The 17,135-nt window shown below is 44.3% G+C and overlaps 1 protein-coding gene across 1 annotated transcript; it reads left to right on the top strand.

The window, feature by feature from the left end:
• Positions 1 to 7,616: 7,616 nt before the first annotated feature.
• LOC126191076 (pro-resilin-like) lies at positions 7,617 to 16,610 on the top strand. The gene is made up of 3 exons (XM_049931795.1): positions 7,617 to 7,654; positions 12,946 to 13,749; positions 16,002 to 16,610. The coding sequence occupies exons 1-3, from the start codon at positions 7,646 to 7,648 to the stop codon at positions 16,485 to 16,487; spliced, it is 1,299 nt and encodes a 432-aa protein (XP_049787752.1). The 5' UTR covers positions 7,617 to 7,645; the 3' UTR covers positions 16,488 to 16,610.
• Positions 16,611 to 17,135: the final 525 nt, after the last annotated feature.

Genomic DNA, 17,135 nt, shown 5'->3' with positions numbered 1-17,135 from the left:
CACATTAATCATGGAATGGAAACACACAGCAACAGAACGTACCAGCGTGACTTCAAACACTTTGTTACAGGAAATGTTCAAAATGTCCTCCGTTAGCGCGGATATATGCATCCACCCTCCGTCGCATGGAACCGCTGATGCGCTGATGCAGCCCTGGAGAATGGCGTATTGTATCACAGCCGTCCACAATACGAGCACGAAGAGTCTCTACATTTGGTACCGGGGTTGCGTAGACAAGAGCTTCCAAATGCCCCCATAAATGAAAGTTCAAAATGGTTCAAATGGCTCTGAGCACTATAGGACTCAACTTCTGTGGTCATTAGTCCCCTAGAACTTAGAACTAGATAAACCTAACTAACCTAAGGACAGCACACACATCCATGCCCGAGGCAGGATTCGAACCTGCGACCGTAGCGGTCTCGCGGTTCCAGACTGCAGCGCCTAGAACCGCACGGCCACTTCGGCCGGCTCATAAATGAAAGTCAAGAGGGTTGAGGTCGGGAGAGCGTGGAGGCCATGGCATTGGTCCGCCTCTACCAATCCATCGGTCACCGAATCTGTTGTTGAGAAGCGTACGAACACTTGGACTGAAATGTGCAGGAGCTCCATCGTGCATGAACCACATGTTGTGTCGTACTTGTAAAGGCACATGTTCTGGCAGCACAGGTAGAGTGTCCCGTATGAAATCACGATAACGTGCTCCATGGAGCGTAGGTGGAAGAACATGAGGCCCAATCAAGACATCACCAACAATGCCTGCCCAAACGTTCACAGAAAATCTGTGTTGATGACGTGATTGCACAATTGCGTGCAGATTCTCGTCAACCCAAACATGTTGATTGTGAAAATTTACAATTTTATCACGTTGGAATGAAGCCTCACCCATAAAGAGAACATTTGCACTGAAATGAGGATTGACACATTGTTGGATGAACCATTCGCAGAAGTGTACCCGTGCCGGCCAATCAGCTGCTGATAGTGCCTGCACACGCTGTACATGGTACGGAAACAACTGGTTCTCCCGTAGCACTCTCCATACAGTGACGTGGTCAACGTTACCTTGTACAGCAGCAACTGCTCTGACGCTGACATTAGGGTTATCGTCAACTACCACGAAGAATTGCCTCGTACATTGCAGGTGTCCTCGTCGTTCTAGGTCTTCTCCAGTCGCGAGTCATAGGCTGGCATTTTCCGCGCTCCCTAAGACGCCGATCAATTGCTTCGAACGTCTTCCTGTCGGGACACCTTCGTTCTGGAAATCTGTCTCGATACAAACGTACCGCGCCACGGCTATTGCCCCGTGCTAATCCATACATCAAATGGGCATATACCAACTCCGCTTTTGTAAACATTTCACTGACTGCAAAACCACGTTCGTGATGAGCACTAACTTGTTGATGCTACGTACTGATGTGCTTGATGCTAGTACTGTAGAGGAATGAGTCGCATGTCAACACAAGCACCGAAGTCAACATTACCTTCCTTCAATTGGGCCAACTGGCAGTGAATCGAGAAAGTACAGTACATACTGACGAAACTAAAATGAGCTCTAACATGGAAATTAAGCGTTTCCGGACGCATGTCCACATAACATCTTTTCTTTACTTGTGTGTGAGGAATGTTTCCTGAACGTTTGGCCGTACCTTTTTGTAACACCCTGTATATTATGACATTTGAACATTATTAAGGTAAATACATTGTTTGTTCTCTCTCAAAATCTTTCATTTACTAACTATGCCTATCAGTGGTTAGTGCCTTCAGTAGTTAGAATCTTTTATTTAGCTGGCAGTATTGGGGCTCGCTGTATTGCAGTAGTTTGAGTAACGAAGATTTTTGTGAGGTAAGTGATTTGTGAAACGTATAGGTTAATCTTAGTCATGGCCATTCTTCTGTAGGGTTTATTGAAGGTGAGATTGCGTTGCGCTAAAAATATTGTGTGTCAGTTTAGTGTCGATCTGAATAAGTAAAGAGAGTAATGTCTGAGTACGTTCAGTTTTACTCAGCTGTTTGAAAAGCAAATAACGTAAGGGGTTTTTCAGCACAGTAATTCATTAATTTTTCTAAGGGGACGTTTCACACGATTCCAGTGCGGTATGGAACGACTGCTGCACACTTGCTAGCATTTCAGCGGAGGTGTCCGAGCTGAATTCAGAAATACGTCGTTGAATATCATCGGATGTAGCTGGTATGTCCTTGTAGACAGCATCGTTCAGCTATCTACGCAAAGAAATGACTTCAGACGTCAAATACAGGGACCGGGCCGGTCAAGGTACAGGTCCTCTGTGTCAAATCCAACCATCTCGAAACAATTCATGAAGACAATCTATAACACTCCGTGCGCTATGGACTGGACAGCTAACATGTTCGCACCACAGGTTCCTCCTAGTCTGAACAGAACTGTTTTTTAGGATCCGTGGGAGACGGTCTGTTAGGAGGCTGCGATACTTGCGAGTGTTCAGTGTTCCGTCTACGAAATGCGGGCCTATGACCTGATGGTTCACTATCCCACACCACACGTTTACACTCCATGGATGCTGACGTTCCACCTGAAGAAGCCAACGGGGATTGTTAACAGACGAATAGTGCTTGTTTCGGGACCTGGTCGTGATTGGTAAAAGTGGCTTCATCCCTAAACAAAATATTTGATACATCTGGAGTACCCTATCTTAATGCCCATGTACAGAAGTTAAGACGATTCTCATAGTCGTTCCCATGCAGCCGATGTGATAGGGTTGGAGCCTAAGCTGATGGGGAATGCATAGGACACTTGTCTGACTCACGCCACTCCCTCGTGCGATTGCGCGGGAGCTAACATGCGTATCAACTGTAACAGCAGCAGGAGCATTAATTTCTGCCCTCCTGTTGTCACTTGTTTCCTTCTGTTACGTTGACTAGGGTTTACACTACCACTTTCACGTATCTAACTGATGAGGTTGATAAATAATTGCCGAGTGCTTAACGTCTTTTGCGGTACCTTGCCGCATACACAATGCAACAGCTAACTGTATTCTTCCTATACTCTCTATACACCATTAGCATGTTGGCTTTGCCTGCATTGCATCTGCTGCTTGGACTTCCACACACTAAGTGACTAGCAAATCGCAGTGCACTCAAAAAATGGTTCAAATGGCTCTGAGCACTATGGGACTTAACATCTATGGTCATCAGTCCCCTAGAGCTTAGAACTACTTAAACCCAACTAACCTAAGGACATCACACAACACCCAGTCATCACGAGGGCAGTGCACTCAAGGCACATGCAAGTAAACTGTAACCAACTATAACAACATCGTACCTAGCAAATATGCAGGTGAACAGCACAAACTAGTGTTTTCAAAATACAGTATCAGGAAATTGACTCGCACTAGAATTCTGCGACAAACGCCACTGACATTCTAATTTATTCCAATTTCAATTTGTTAATGACAACAGGCAATGTTCCATTTAAAAATGTTATTTTTGATCAAAAAATATACTTTCTAAGTTTTATTGCAATATACATACAAGAATGACTGGAGGCATCTCAACTATGACAAGCTCAGTAAACTTGAAAGTTTAGCTACCCTCAAATCTTCATGAAAGACTTTGCTCATTAACTGTTTGGACTGGGCATTGTTTAATGTGGACAATAGGTGGAAGAAGGAAGGAGGGGTAAATTACAGGCTGCAACACATATACGACTTTCGTTGAAAGTTGCATTTACGACTGATAGATCCAAGTCATTCCGTACGCCATTTAAGGCTTTTTAAGGACTTTTCACCTCCTGATTCTTAAGTAGAGCATCTTTTACAGCTACCTGAAATCTTATGTTCAGTAATCGAGCACAGGATAATCTGAACATCATTTCCTCTCCTAAAGACCTATTCAGAAATGCATCACAGTGTACCATTCACTGAAACACAGTGCTGACCTCGAACTAGGGATCACAGACTCGTTCACTTGCTGCAGTTGTCAGAAAACAAATGAAAAGCAAGTAAAAACATAACACAAAATTGATTTTGACTCTCCTGTACCATTGCCCAGGAGTGGACTATTCAGAGGTGCTCAAAGTGGTGACCCTCTACACCGGTACATTGGTGCACTCGTTAAATGAAAGAATTATTTACTGCATCCATTGTTGCCTGCTGAAGAGAATTACAAGCAAGCACGATACGTTCCTGCTTGTTGTGTGGAGTTGTTGTAATATCGCGATAGGCAACGTCTTTAAAGCATCCCCAAACAAAAAATCCAGAGGATTTATATCAGGAGACCTAGCAGGCTAAGTAATTGTTCCTCTTCGACCAATCCATCTGGCAGGATACCTTCGGTTCAGAACACGACGTGCACACAAGGCATTATGTGCTGGACATCCATCGTCTTGATACCACATAAGCATTCTGGTTCGTAGCGTTGCTTCAACCAGAAGAGAAGTAAGAATTATTCTGAGAAAGTTGGCATACGCTGTGCTGTCTAGACTACCAGTGATGAAATAAGGGCCCATAATTATAGTACCAGCCGCTAACTCCCCACTGACGCTGATGTTCCACCTGTCTAAGCCATCGTGAGTTGTCGCTGAACCAATAATGCATGTTCCTTGTATTTTTACCTGTCCTTTGAGAAGGAACATTCAAAAAAATGATTCAAATGGCTCTGAGCCCTATGGGACTTAAGATCTGAGGTCATCTGTCCCCTAGACTTAGAACTACTTAAACCGAACTAACCTGAGGACATCACACACATCCATGCCCGAGGCAGGATTCGAACCTGCGACAGTAGCAGCAGCGCGGTACCGGACTGAAGCGCCTAGAACAGCTCACCCACAGCGGCCGGTTGAAGGAACATTGCCGGCCGCGGTGGTCTAGCGGTTCTAGGCGCTCAGTCCGGAACCGCGCGACTGCTACGGTCGCAGATTCGAATCCTGGAGAAGAAGTTTTGGTTGGCGAGGATTTGCTGCTGTGCTCACTGATAGAACTGTACACGATTCTGGAAATCAGTCGCATGCAATTGTTTATGTATGTGCACATGGTAAGGATGGAACCGGTGACGTGTAAGAATACGCTGTACACTGGTTTTAGGAATGTCAATCTAGTGTTCAAGCTGTCGTGTGCTCACATGTGGATTCACAGCAACCGAAGCGAGAACAGTAATTTCGGCAGCTTCGTCTGTGCGAATGCTACGTCGATTGCGTTGTCGTGGGTTCAAATTTCCTGTTTCCTGAAGCGTTGCAACAAGATGAGAAAACATCTGTCGGGAAGGTGGGTTCTTGTCAGGATATCGCTCTCTGTACAGTTTCGCTGCCTGCGTAGCAATTCGCCTACCTTCGACAACAATAAAAGAAACGTTATGTCGATGCAGTTTGCCTTTACTGTGTGCCTGCTCTACAGAACAGTATTCAAAGGGACTAAACTACTGTACCAAATATACCCGTACATAAGAAAACAGTACTGCTATTACCGTTCAGCTAACTTACATTCCGCATAAATGAGTAGAATTTCTGCCTTCTCTTCTTTGGTGTACATTCTACTCACACAACTCTTCAACCGACGATGGTTGACGAAATGTCGGCATGCATTCTACTTATGTTTACATTTGTCCTCTGGCAAAATCAGCACGTGGATGTGTTCCATTACCGCGAGTATTTGAACTAAGCGCTGGGAGCGTCACCGTCATTGTTGTGTTACGCAATTAATAACGTTGTGGTTCATTCAATGGTACACTGTGATACATTTTTGAATAGGTCTTCAGGAGAGGAAAAGAATTACCGAATAAAAAATACAGGGTGCCATTTAAAAAAGTCATACCGCTTTGTGAAAAACAAAACCACAACGAAGGAAATGATGCTGATTGATATCCCTCTGACGGCTAAAGAACATTTGCTCGATACATTTTGTAATTAGCATCTGGACAAACAATTATTTAGGGTGGTCAAGATAAATGGGTCACCCTATATATACAAATAAAATACTTCGTTGAGCACTCGGCAATTATTTATCAACCTCATCAGTTAGATACGTGAAAGTGGTAGTGTAAACCCTAGTCAAGGTAACAGAAGTAAACAAGTGACAACATAAGAGGCAGAAATTAATGCTCCTGCTACTGTTACAGTTGATCCGCATGTTAGTTCCCGCGCAATAGCACGAGGAAGTGGCGTGAGTCAGACAAGTGTCCTATGCATTCCCCATCAGCTTAGGCTCCAACCCTATCACATCTGCTGCATGGGAACGACTATGAGAATCGTCTTAACTTCTGTACATGGGCATTAAGATAGGGTACTCCAGATGTATCAAATATTTTGTTTAGGGATGAAGCCACTTTTACCAATCACGACCAGGTCCCGAAACAAGCACTATTCGTCTGTTAACAATCCCCGTTGGCTTCTTCAGGTGGAACGTCAGCATCCATGGAGTGTAAACGTGTGGTGTGGAATAGTGAACCATCAGGTCATAGGCCCGCATTTCGTAGACGGAACACTGAACACTCGCAAGTATCGCAGCCTCCTAACAGACCGTCTCCCACGGATCCTAAAAAACAGTTCTGTTCAGACTAGGAGGAACCTGTGGTGCGAACATGTTAGCTGTCCAGTCCATAGCGCACGGAGTGTTATAGATTGTCTTCATGAATTGTTTCGAGATGGTTGGATTTGACACAGAGGACCTGTACCTTGACCGGCCCGGTCCCTGTATTTGACGTCTGCAGTCATTCCTTTGCGTAGATAGCTGAACGATGCTGTCTACAAGGACATACCAGCTACATCCGATGATATTCAACGACGTATTTCTGAATTCAGCTCGTTCCATACCGCACTGGAATCGTGTGAAACGTCCCCTTAGAAAAATTAATGAATTACTGTGCTGAAAAACCCCTTACGTTATTTGCTTTTCAAACAGCTGAGTAAAACTGAACGTACTCAGACATTACTCTCTTAACTTATTCAGATCGACACTAAACTGACACACAATATTTTTAGCGCAACGCAATCTCACCTTCAATAAACCCTACAGAAGAATGGCCATGACTAAGATTAACCTATACGTTTCACAAATCACTCACCTCACAAAAATCTTCGCTAGATACACGTGCTCCACGTAACAAAACCTCTCAAAAATACAGTGCACAGAGGTCACTGTGCACTGCTAAACATTTGTTGCCAACTGTGGAAACCGATAATTCTGGGGGTGGGCGGTGAAGTTAGGAGCGACGACAGTATTACTGTCCCTTAACTTACTATCTCGTACTGTTATCGGTGCAAGGCATAAGAGCAAATAATATTGCAAGCAGTCATTCGTTTGGTGATGACGTAGCAACAAATCAGATTGTAGACGAGACAGAGCGAGAACTCAGAGGCAGGCAGCGGTTAGCTCCGACGAGAGGACGTAGTGCAGTGGCGATGGGCCGCGGTCGTTCTGAGGAGAGATGGGCAGCGCACACGCACGGACCGCCTCGACAGGGGGCGTTGTCGCAACGGCGGGCGAAGCTCGGCTAGGGAATGGCCATCGTGTGGGAGAGCGGGGCGCCCGATCGCCACGCCGCTCCGTGACGCAACGGGCCCAGAATCCAGTTGGGAGACACGAGGGGCGCCTCCCCCATCCGCGTGGCGCTCTATATAAACTGCGGCCGGCCTACCTGCGAGCACCACTCGTCCCACGCCCATCGAGCAGGCATCACTATGGCCAAGGTAAGTCCTCACCGCCGAGCTGCTCCTCGTTAACTCTCACCGGCAGGTCCTCTTCACAGCAGACTCAGTTACCCGGTACGCTGCAGCTCACACCTGCTGAGTTCTCGTGGAGGCTAAGCTCCTCTCATTTCTCTTTGTGGCCATCCCAGGAAAATGTCAGTCATTTTGTGCGGGGGCGGGGGTAACGAAAGTTTTTGTCAATTTCATCCTTCCTGCTACTGCTCATCGGTTTCATTTTGAGCAACCTCAACCAGTTTTTTAGACCCATTCGATTTAGGCAGATAGACACAGTTTCTCCTCAACTAAAACGAAAAAATTAGTCTTCGCCTGTGGCTGGTAACATCGAAAGGAAATCAACAGTGCTTGGATTCGGTGTCATTATCGTACATCCTTCAAATTACCAGTTGCTCCTTACGTGAAGACTACATCTAACAGAGAGTTTATGGAAAAGTGTAGTTCAAGAAGGTCTGGATCGTAGAGAGATCAACGTTCCATAGGAGGAGAGTAGCGACAATACTGGCACTGATGAACCAAATACCGGCAGTGAAATTAACAGCGATATCAGTGGGGACTGCGATTAAACGGCTGGATTTTCTGTGTAATTTATTGGCATTACGACATAAAAAATGTGAGTGAGAGTGACGTTATTGTAAACAGTTTTTGTAAACGGGCTATTTGACATAAACCTGAGGAGGGCACGCTCTTCGTTGAGATATTTAAGTTATTGTTTATTTATTCATCCACTCTGCCCACCAGTCACCGCTGTCTGTTTTCTTTACATTCTTCCCCCTATTCTCGAATTTTCTTTCCCTTCCTCCATTGACTCATCGACATTCACATTGAATAAATGTGGATGTAGGCCGAAATTATGTCTCAAACTCTTACGGAAATTAGTTTATCTTTCTAAATTTATCATGCAAGGCTTCTCCTCCATCCTTCTTCAGTAGTCTCCATCCTGCTACGTCTTCAAACACTTTACCTCACATTGCCTTGCCGAGGGCTTCCTCTAGCAAGATAAATGCCTAGGAAGTATCGTACTTTTCCTTTTCTTCCTTTCATTGTAACGTTTGAACGTAAAACTCATTCCCAGGTAGCTTTTTAGCTTTCAAGGAGAATTCCTCTTTCATAAAGATAGTACTATCAATTTGCAATGCGTAACTGAGATTTCCAAGCGCCATGTTCTTTCTCATTTATACAGGTTTCTCAGTAAATCGCTTTATAGCATCTCACTGCAACTTTTACTTATTGCAAGACTGACAGCTATGTCTCTTACATAGGGAGGTTTAAGAAATGTGAAGAAACATGATAGAGAATCCGTGCAGAACTGAGATCACGTTTTTGAGAACCGTCTAGCCAACGAATGTTATCTGAAATTTTCTCTTTAATGGCTAGTTCGGGAACAATTCTTTTGAGCAATGATCTACCTTTGGAAATATTTCTGTCGAGGGTTTGTTTCGTTCATTCCACAAGAGCTCGCAAAAAGTGGACTGAGACTAAATCGTTCAAATGGCTCTAAGCTCTATGAGACTTAACGTCTGAGGTCATCAGTCCCCTAGATTTAGAACTACTTAAACCTAAGGACATGACACACATCCATGCCTGAGGCAGGATTCGAACCTGCGACCGTAGCAGCACCGTGGTTTCGCACTGAAGCGTCTAGAACCGCTCGACCACAGCGGCCGGCGGATTGAGGCTAACCAGACTTATTTAGAATCTTACTTCAGTGCTTACCGCTCGAAAATGCACTCAATATTTATCACAAAACGAAAATGATTCAGTTTCTCGCTGGGTGATCCTGAGTTGCCAATGCATCTTACTCTGCGATTGATTATTGTTAATCAATATTTCTTTCTTTCCCAGACCATTCATACCATGGACAGAGCATGTTACCTTTGTGTTTATTGGTCTTACTTATCAAATGTATCCATTTCCGGAAAAATTTAGCAATAAACATATACACAGTCAGTCACATTAACGTGACCACAGCCTATGTTAGATGTCAAAGTGCAATTGCCACTTGCAGACGGCGATGGCAAGTGGCAGCACTAACAATGGTGTGTATAGGCATAATGCGTGTCGGGGCGATGCGGAAAACAGCGAAGTCGTTGTCGCAAAGCGGAAGAGGATCGATTTATCTGACGTCCCAAGGGGCATACTCATTTGCTTTGAGGTGGAAGCATTTCTGAAACGCTACATCGGACGGATGCTGTTGGCGTGTACGGTCCTGCTACAATCAGGCCGAAGGAGGGAGCGTTATGGACAGGGGAACATTTTCTGGGTGAACTCGTCATCCTGGAAGGCACAGTGGATCAATAAAAGTGTGAATCTACCCTTGGGGCCATGTCCACCATCACATGCAGTTTGTTTTTTCCTCGAAACGATGGCATCTACCAGCAGGACAATGCAACATTTCACACTAACTCGCAGTGTACGTATGTGTTTTGAAGGGCACCAGCATGAGTTTACTGTAGTCCCCTGGCCACCAAACTTCCCAGGTTGAAACCCGATCCAGAATTTGTGGTATCACATGATTGGGCTGTAGGCGCCAGGGATCCTCAGCTGAGAAATATAGTGCAGCTGGCCACGCAATGGAGATGGCATGGCTCCACATTCATGCTGGTACGTTCCAGAACCTCACCGATTCTCTTCTTGCACATATGCGTAGCAAAAGGTGGTTGAGCAGGCTCCTAACAGTTGGTCACAATAATGTATCTGGACCACGTATTTATAAATGTTTAAAGTTCCGAATAAAATGGTGTTTTGGGGCAGTCGCCCTCGCTCGTAGCATCGGATGGTCGGTGAGCTCATGTATAGATATATGGACATGAAAAACTACCTTCATTTCTTCCTTACAGCGGTTTTTAAGACTGAACATGACAAGACTGCGTCTTTCACTTTTCTCAGTGGGATATTTCTCACCTATCTTGGTTCGTCCGTATGACTCCACAATCAGGCCCCAGTACTACACTCTGCCTACCGATAGCTGGATCATCTTCTGCCTGCGACGTCAATGGACGATTGCGTGGAGGGGATGTTGGTGCTACACCTCTATCTCAGCAGCATGTAGATTTCGGGCTAGAACCGATACATCTTCTTGAAGTAGTTCATCACTTGGTCTGACGCGGGTCCTTACGACCTGCCGCGTTTCTCGAGCAAGAACAAAAGCATTTAATAGTACTCAAGTACTCCGAAGCGAACTTGAATCCTTCAGGACCCTCAGTTATGGTGAAAGTGTCTTTACCAGTACAGCGGTAATCTGTATTTAAATTTCTCTGTATATAAATCTATTTGTCAGTTGCTTAGTGCAAGGTGCCTTTCTGATCACATATTTCTCTTACCTTTTTTGCCATTGTTATTGTTGTGGCATTGCAAATAAATGTATCTACGAAGGAAAGTTTCCAGTTTAAAATCTGTCAGTGGTGAGATAATTAATGGCAGAGCACAGTATCAACCTGGCTACGATACGGGTAAGACCCGCCCGTTGTTTTGAAAGGAATCACTCCAACATTCGCCTGATCTAATCTTGGGAACGATGACAACCACAATAACGACAAGGGGACTTCAGCCAGTGTGCCTGCTAAGTGTATAAGAGCAACGATCCTTGGCTTGTTATTTTTCTTTCGAAATATCCAGACTTCTGTAGATAATTTGTTGCTAGTGATGTTCCACACGAATCCCTGTCGTCGTTCCTTGATAATTTTACGTTGCTTCATTATCTCCAGTCGAAATAACAAATTTCGAACACTGACGAATAGGGAAATATCAGTAATGTAATTAGTTTGAGCAAGAAATCGTTCCCAGAACTTTCATCAAATTGCAATAGGTAGTGCGGATTCGTTAGCTTAGAGACTTGTCCTTTATGATTTCGTGAAAAAAGAGTGTCTTGTGCTTTTTACGGCAAAGAACTGCTCTGTTTTAGTGACAACCAAAGTAAGACGATTTGGTAGGCATCAACATCGCAACAAAATATGAAACTATCTAACCTGGGCATCTTTTTCGTGCAGAGACTTGAGTGTTCTAATAAGCTAATTAAGATTGACCCTTTATCCACGCTTTTGTACTAAAACAATTTCACGACGAGAACAGCTTTCTAGGTATTGATTTTTCACCTTTTTTGACACTTCCAGATAATCCAGTAAAAAGGCATAAAGACGTAACCCAGTGCCAACCTCCTACCTCCCCGGCTACCACTTAGCGTTCCCTACGTAGCACAAAGTTTAATATGTATATGCTTTCTGCTGTAGGTGCACTTGGGTTCAGTACGTTAGTCAGCTATCTAACAAAGGTAATGTTTTCGTTAAAGTTATTTTGTTCTTACATGACTATTCATTGCTTATTTCTTTTTTTCCCCTTGTGTAGACCACTGTGACAGGAGCTGTGACAGGAGCTTAAAATGCAGAAAATGTGTCCCAACAATTTTAGGGATACATCTTTGTAAGATACCGTTGCATCCATTCTCTCTTGCCTAACGCATTCTATAAGGCGAGAAGTACCTATATGGTTTTTTAGGAAGATTTTTTCGTACACTCAGGAGTGTCCAATTCTCGTTGAAAATCCTGTCCATTTTGTGTCATAACTAATAATGAAGAAAGCAAAAGCTTGAACCAGTCTCACGTTTAATGTTTTTCGACGCAGCGATTCATCTTTCGTTCTCAGTAGGCCTAAAGCATTAACATGAACTCCTTATTCTTCCCGTCCACCGCTCGTGGTCTCGCGGTAGCGTTCTCGCTTCCCGAGCACGGGGTCCCGGGTTCGATTCCCGGCGGGGTCAGGGATTTTCACCTGCCTCGAGATGACTGGGTGTTTGTGTTGTCCTCATCATTTCATCATCATCCAGGAAAGTGGCGAAATTGGACTGAGCAAAGGTTGGGACATTGTATGGGCGCTGATAACCACGCAGTTGAGCGCCCCACAAACCAATCATCATCATCATCATTATTCTTCCCTCACAATTTATGTTAAGAATAGTTGGCTGATTTCCGCTAACATTAGGAAACGAAGATAATAGTCCCCTGTCATAGCGACCGCATTTAGCCTTCCTTCTAATGCTACAATATCTGATATCGTCTGGTTATCCAGGAATTAAAAAGTGAATAGGTAATTTGAAAGACGCTCTCGACCCAACCCCATCCCACTTCCCTGTACTGCCCACCGTACGTGTGAGTGTTCCTCACATGGTTGTTCTCTTCACTGCTCCTATCGAAGCAAACTGTAGGATATTCAATAACACAATATTTTCTTCCACTACGTTGAAACCAGTGACTGATTCTGTATGTATCTCTCTTCCACAGAATTTCCTGATTCTCACACTGGCTGTAGCCAGCGTGCTGGCAGAACCGCCAGTCAGCCGCCAGTACCTGCCTCCAGGAGGAAACGGCGGCATCTCCACCCAGTACGGTGCTCCAAACGGCGGTGCCAACGGATTTGGCCGAACGAATGGCCTGTCGACCAGATATGGTGCTCCCAATGGGAACGGATTCGGTGGCCGCAACGGAATTTCCACTCAGTATGGAGCTCCTGGTGCCAATGGATTTGGAAGGACCAACGGAGGACTCTCCTCCTTGTACGGGGCACCTAATGGAGTCTTTGGTGGAGGCAATGGCCTGTCCAATGGCTTTGGTAGAACAAACGGTGCTCCGTCCATTCAGTATGGAGTCCCTAATGGTGGTGCCCTGAACGGAGGTTTTGGGAGATCCAATGGCATTTCCACTCAGTATGGAGCTCCCAATGGAAATGGATTTGGAAGGGTTAATGGAGCGTCAAACGGACTTGGAGGCAGAAACGGTCTTTCGACACAGTATGGCGCACCCAATGGAGGAACAAACGGCTTCAACGGGGCTAGGACCCCTTCTTCTGTGTACGGCGCTCCCAACGGTAACGGTTTCGGCAGGATGAACGGGCTATCAACACGGTATGGCGCCCCGAACGGTGGAGCAGCGAACGGCTTCAGTGGAGGAAACGGCGGCCTGTCTACCCAGTACGGGGCTCCCAATGGAGGTGCAGGGGGCAATGGCTTTGGCGCTCCTTCTCCAGTGTACGGAGTCCCTGGTGCAGCTGGTTATGGCCTAGGAGGTGCCTCCCAGGACGATCTCTCTGTGAGTACAGCATGCCGAAATAGCGTTGCCGATAACTGTCATTAATTATACCAAAATAATGTATTCTACCTCCAGGAGTTCTTATGACATTTACATCGTTTAGCCCAGTTCTACAATGAAACGAGTTTCGCATATTCTTACAGGGAACAGTATTAAACGAAACTAGTAAAAAAGTCTTGTAGACAAATGTCCAGGAGGAAATGTATCCTTACATCACCACACGCTTAAGAAGCCACATAGAATTACCCACAAACTGCTTTTCTGTCCGCCGCCCCTCGATCTGCAATTTTTGACAGTGTATGTCACAACTATTTTTTCTGAACATATTTTTTCCCGTAATTCAAATACTATATTCGTCGATCTACAACTGTTCTTCTGTAACTGATGCATTATAAAGTCAATACCGATACCGAAGCGTAAATATCCTCATACAGTACGTGCACAGTGCAAAATTTTTCTTGACCAAAAAGAGTAGCTTGAAATTTCGACTAGCAAATATTTTGTAGATTTTCGTTCGGGGATTTTGGAAAAATAAATGTTATTTCTAGATGACGCCACTGCTAGTACGCCTGTCTGCCATCCAATCGTCGAAGAACGTGACCATCTCCTTCTTGTGCAGGATAAGACAGAAAATACAGAAATCAGTAACGTAGCACCGGCTTCATTGCCAGAGCTTCGCAGCACAATGTTTAGAATGTATGCATTACCGAAAGTAGCCTCAGTCTGTTTCAAACCACAAAGACGGAATACCTGCTTCACCATATAGCTCCAAGAGCATTTTAATAACTTCCATTCTACGTTACTACATTCCCGTTGTACGTAGTGGCCGTAAGTTCCCTTTAGGGCTAGTTAAATGTACAATAGTTATTGTAATTTAAATATTAACCTTGTGAGTAAACTTTAGTTTCAGTTCCGCTGATACCGAATACACGCATGTCAGAGAATATTTTCAACATACAGTTAAGAGTGCTTTGTATTTTGCTGTAGATGAGGCTAATGGGATATTTAAAATATTATATTGACTGAATTCCGTTCACAAAAAAATTAATAATTCTATTTAGCAGTCTTGGAAAATTTGGAAATTTGTGATAACATCATATGGGACCAAACTGCTGAGGTCATCGGTTCCTAAGCTTACGCACTACTTAATCTAACTTAAACTAACTTACGCTAAGGACAACACACACACCTACATCCGAGGGAGGACTCGAACCTCCGACGGGGGGAGCTGCGCGAACCGTGCAGGACGCCCTGAATGCGCTGCTACCCAGCGCGGTTAGCATTCTTGGACACAGACTGTAAGCGTAGACTTCCAATACTTTTGCTAGTGTACCATAGTTCTCCCGAAACATATGGCCAATTTTATTATTGCTTACTGTATATTAAATTCTGATGCTGCCTTTTACACTCAGAAACTGGTGCATTTAAAGCTTCAATGGTAGAAGATGTTAGCACGGCTACTTCTTTAATATTATAGAAAAGTATTTTAAAAGATTTTAATTATAAACGATGAGGCGTAATAATTAAGGCACTAGAATACGTTGCATATGCTTCTTTTTTTCTTTTTAGGAAAATTCAAGAGTACATCCAAATTTGAAAATTGGGAACAAGCTAATAAAGTAATATGAAGGAGATCTGTTAATATGTGACATAAAGCATGACATTTATGGACTTTTATTCTTTGGTCAAATATAATAACAGTAAAATCTTACTACAAATAATGCAGCTAGATCATTATTGTCTACCCAAGTCTTCATAGAGACGACAATTGTTTGGGTCCCAAAACTGTAACTTTAATTCACCATCATCAATTTGAACTAGTGTTCAGCAGTTGTAAAGCACATTCAGAGAACTGCAAGGATGCCCGGAAATCTTTTTCGTTGCCATATGACCCAAATTTAAGCGTATTAAGGCATTGAGGGTGTAGTTATTTTGGAAGAATTTCTTGGACTGTTTCTACAATGAGTCCTTCTCTCTGGTGTGAGGAGTGTGTGTTTTAAACTTCCTGCCACTTTACGTACAGCTGTCTGTCCGACAGACTCGAACTCGGGAACTTACCTTGTGTGGATAATGCCTGTATCCACGGAGCTATTCAGCCATGACTCATGACCCCTTCTGACAACTTCGCTTCTGCCTAATTCTTGTGTACACTTAACTGGGGGAGCTCTCCCGCACGACAAAGTTTGTGCACGCTTCTCTTTGACATAATATGCTCATTTATCTAAGAGAGCGTACGCTTATCTCTGTTGCAGGAGCCAGCTAACTATGATTTCAACTACTCCGTGGAGGATGCGCAAACAGGTGCTGAGTTCGGCCACGAGGAGTCGCGACAGGACGAGAGTGCCCAGGGCCAGTACCACGTACTGCTACCAGATGGCCGCAGGCAGGTGGTCGACTACGAGGCTGATGAAGGCGGCTACAGGCCGACCATAAACTACGAAGAGACGGGTCGTGGCAACGGAGGCTACGCCAATGGGGCTTACGCTAACGGTGGAAACGGTGGCTATCCCAGCAGCAACGGTGGCTACTCCAACGGCAACGGTGGCTACGCGAACGGCAACGGTGGCTACTCCAACGGCAACGGTGGCTACGCGAACAGCAACGGTGGCTACGCGAACGGTAACGGCGGCTACTCTGGAGCTAATGGTGGCTATGCCAATGGCAGTCGCAATGGAAATGGAAATGGTGGATACCCGAGGGGCAATGGGGGCTACTCCAATGGAAATGGGCCTTATTAACTTCCGATGAAACAGGAATCGATTATGGCATTGTATGTTCAGTGTTCAATTTTTCTGTAAATATCTAATGTAGAGCCGTGTGAATGTACAACAATTGTGTAAATACGCTTATTCCAAATAAATGGAAATATAGTAAGTTTAAACAATGTTTCTTTCTGAGTACACGGTGAACTTTCAGTTTGAAGAACTGCGAAGAGATGCACTCTAAATCCTGTTTTAGGGCTCAGATGTTACTCAGTTACTAAAATAATTCCTTCAGTTACCACCCTTACACAACTTTCCATCTGTTATACTAGAGGTTGTTACAATTAAACAAGGCAATACTAACACTTAATCCTTAAACGAAATATTTCACAGGAAACATTACTCATAACGCAGTTCGTACTTTTAGAATAATTATTTTTAGCGAATATCTCATAAGTTCCTCAGTTTGAACCGCTGCAAATTCCACTTTAGTGGAAACGCTAGTGGAAGTACGTTGGACTGCTTTAAGGTCTTCGAAGTGGTTTGTCGATGATATCATTCCTAACCTCATAGAAAATTCTTCTGTAGAATTGTTTTGAGTATCTTGGTCGCACTAATACAGGCATATTACTGTTGTTTTCGGCGTTGGTTCGCTGTTAACTCTGCCGAGAGCAACCCCATCAC

Source organism: Schistocerca cancellata, chromosome 6 (genome assembly GCF_023864275.1).
Source record: "Schistocerca cancellata isolate TAMUIC-IGC-003103 chromosome 6, iqSchCanc2.1, whole genome shotgun sequence".
Taxonomy (NCBI): Eukaryota; Metazoa; Arthropoda; class Insecta; order Orthoptera; family Acrididae; genus Schistocerca; species Schistocerca cancellata.
Note: the sequence above shows the minus strand (reverse complement) of the source record. Positions and strands in the feature narration are given on the sequence as shown.

Coding starts and splice junctions, on each gene's coding strand:
- LOC126191076 (XM_049931795.1), top strand. Junction 13,750..16,001: donor CCTCCCAGGACGATCTCTCT/GTGAGTACAGCA, acceptor TCTCTGTTGCAG/GAGCCAGCTAACTATGATTT.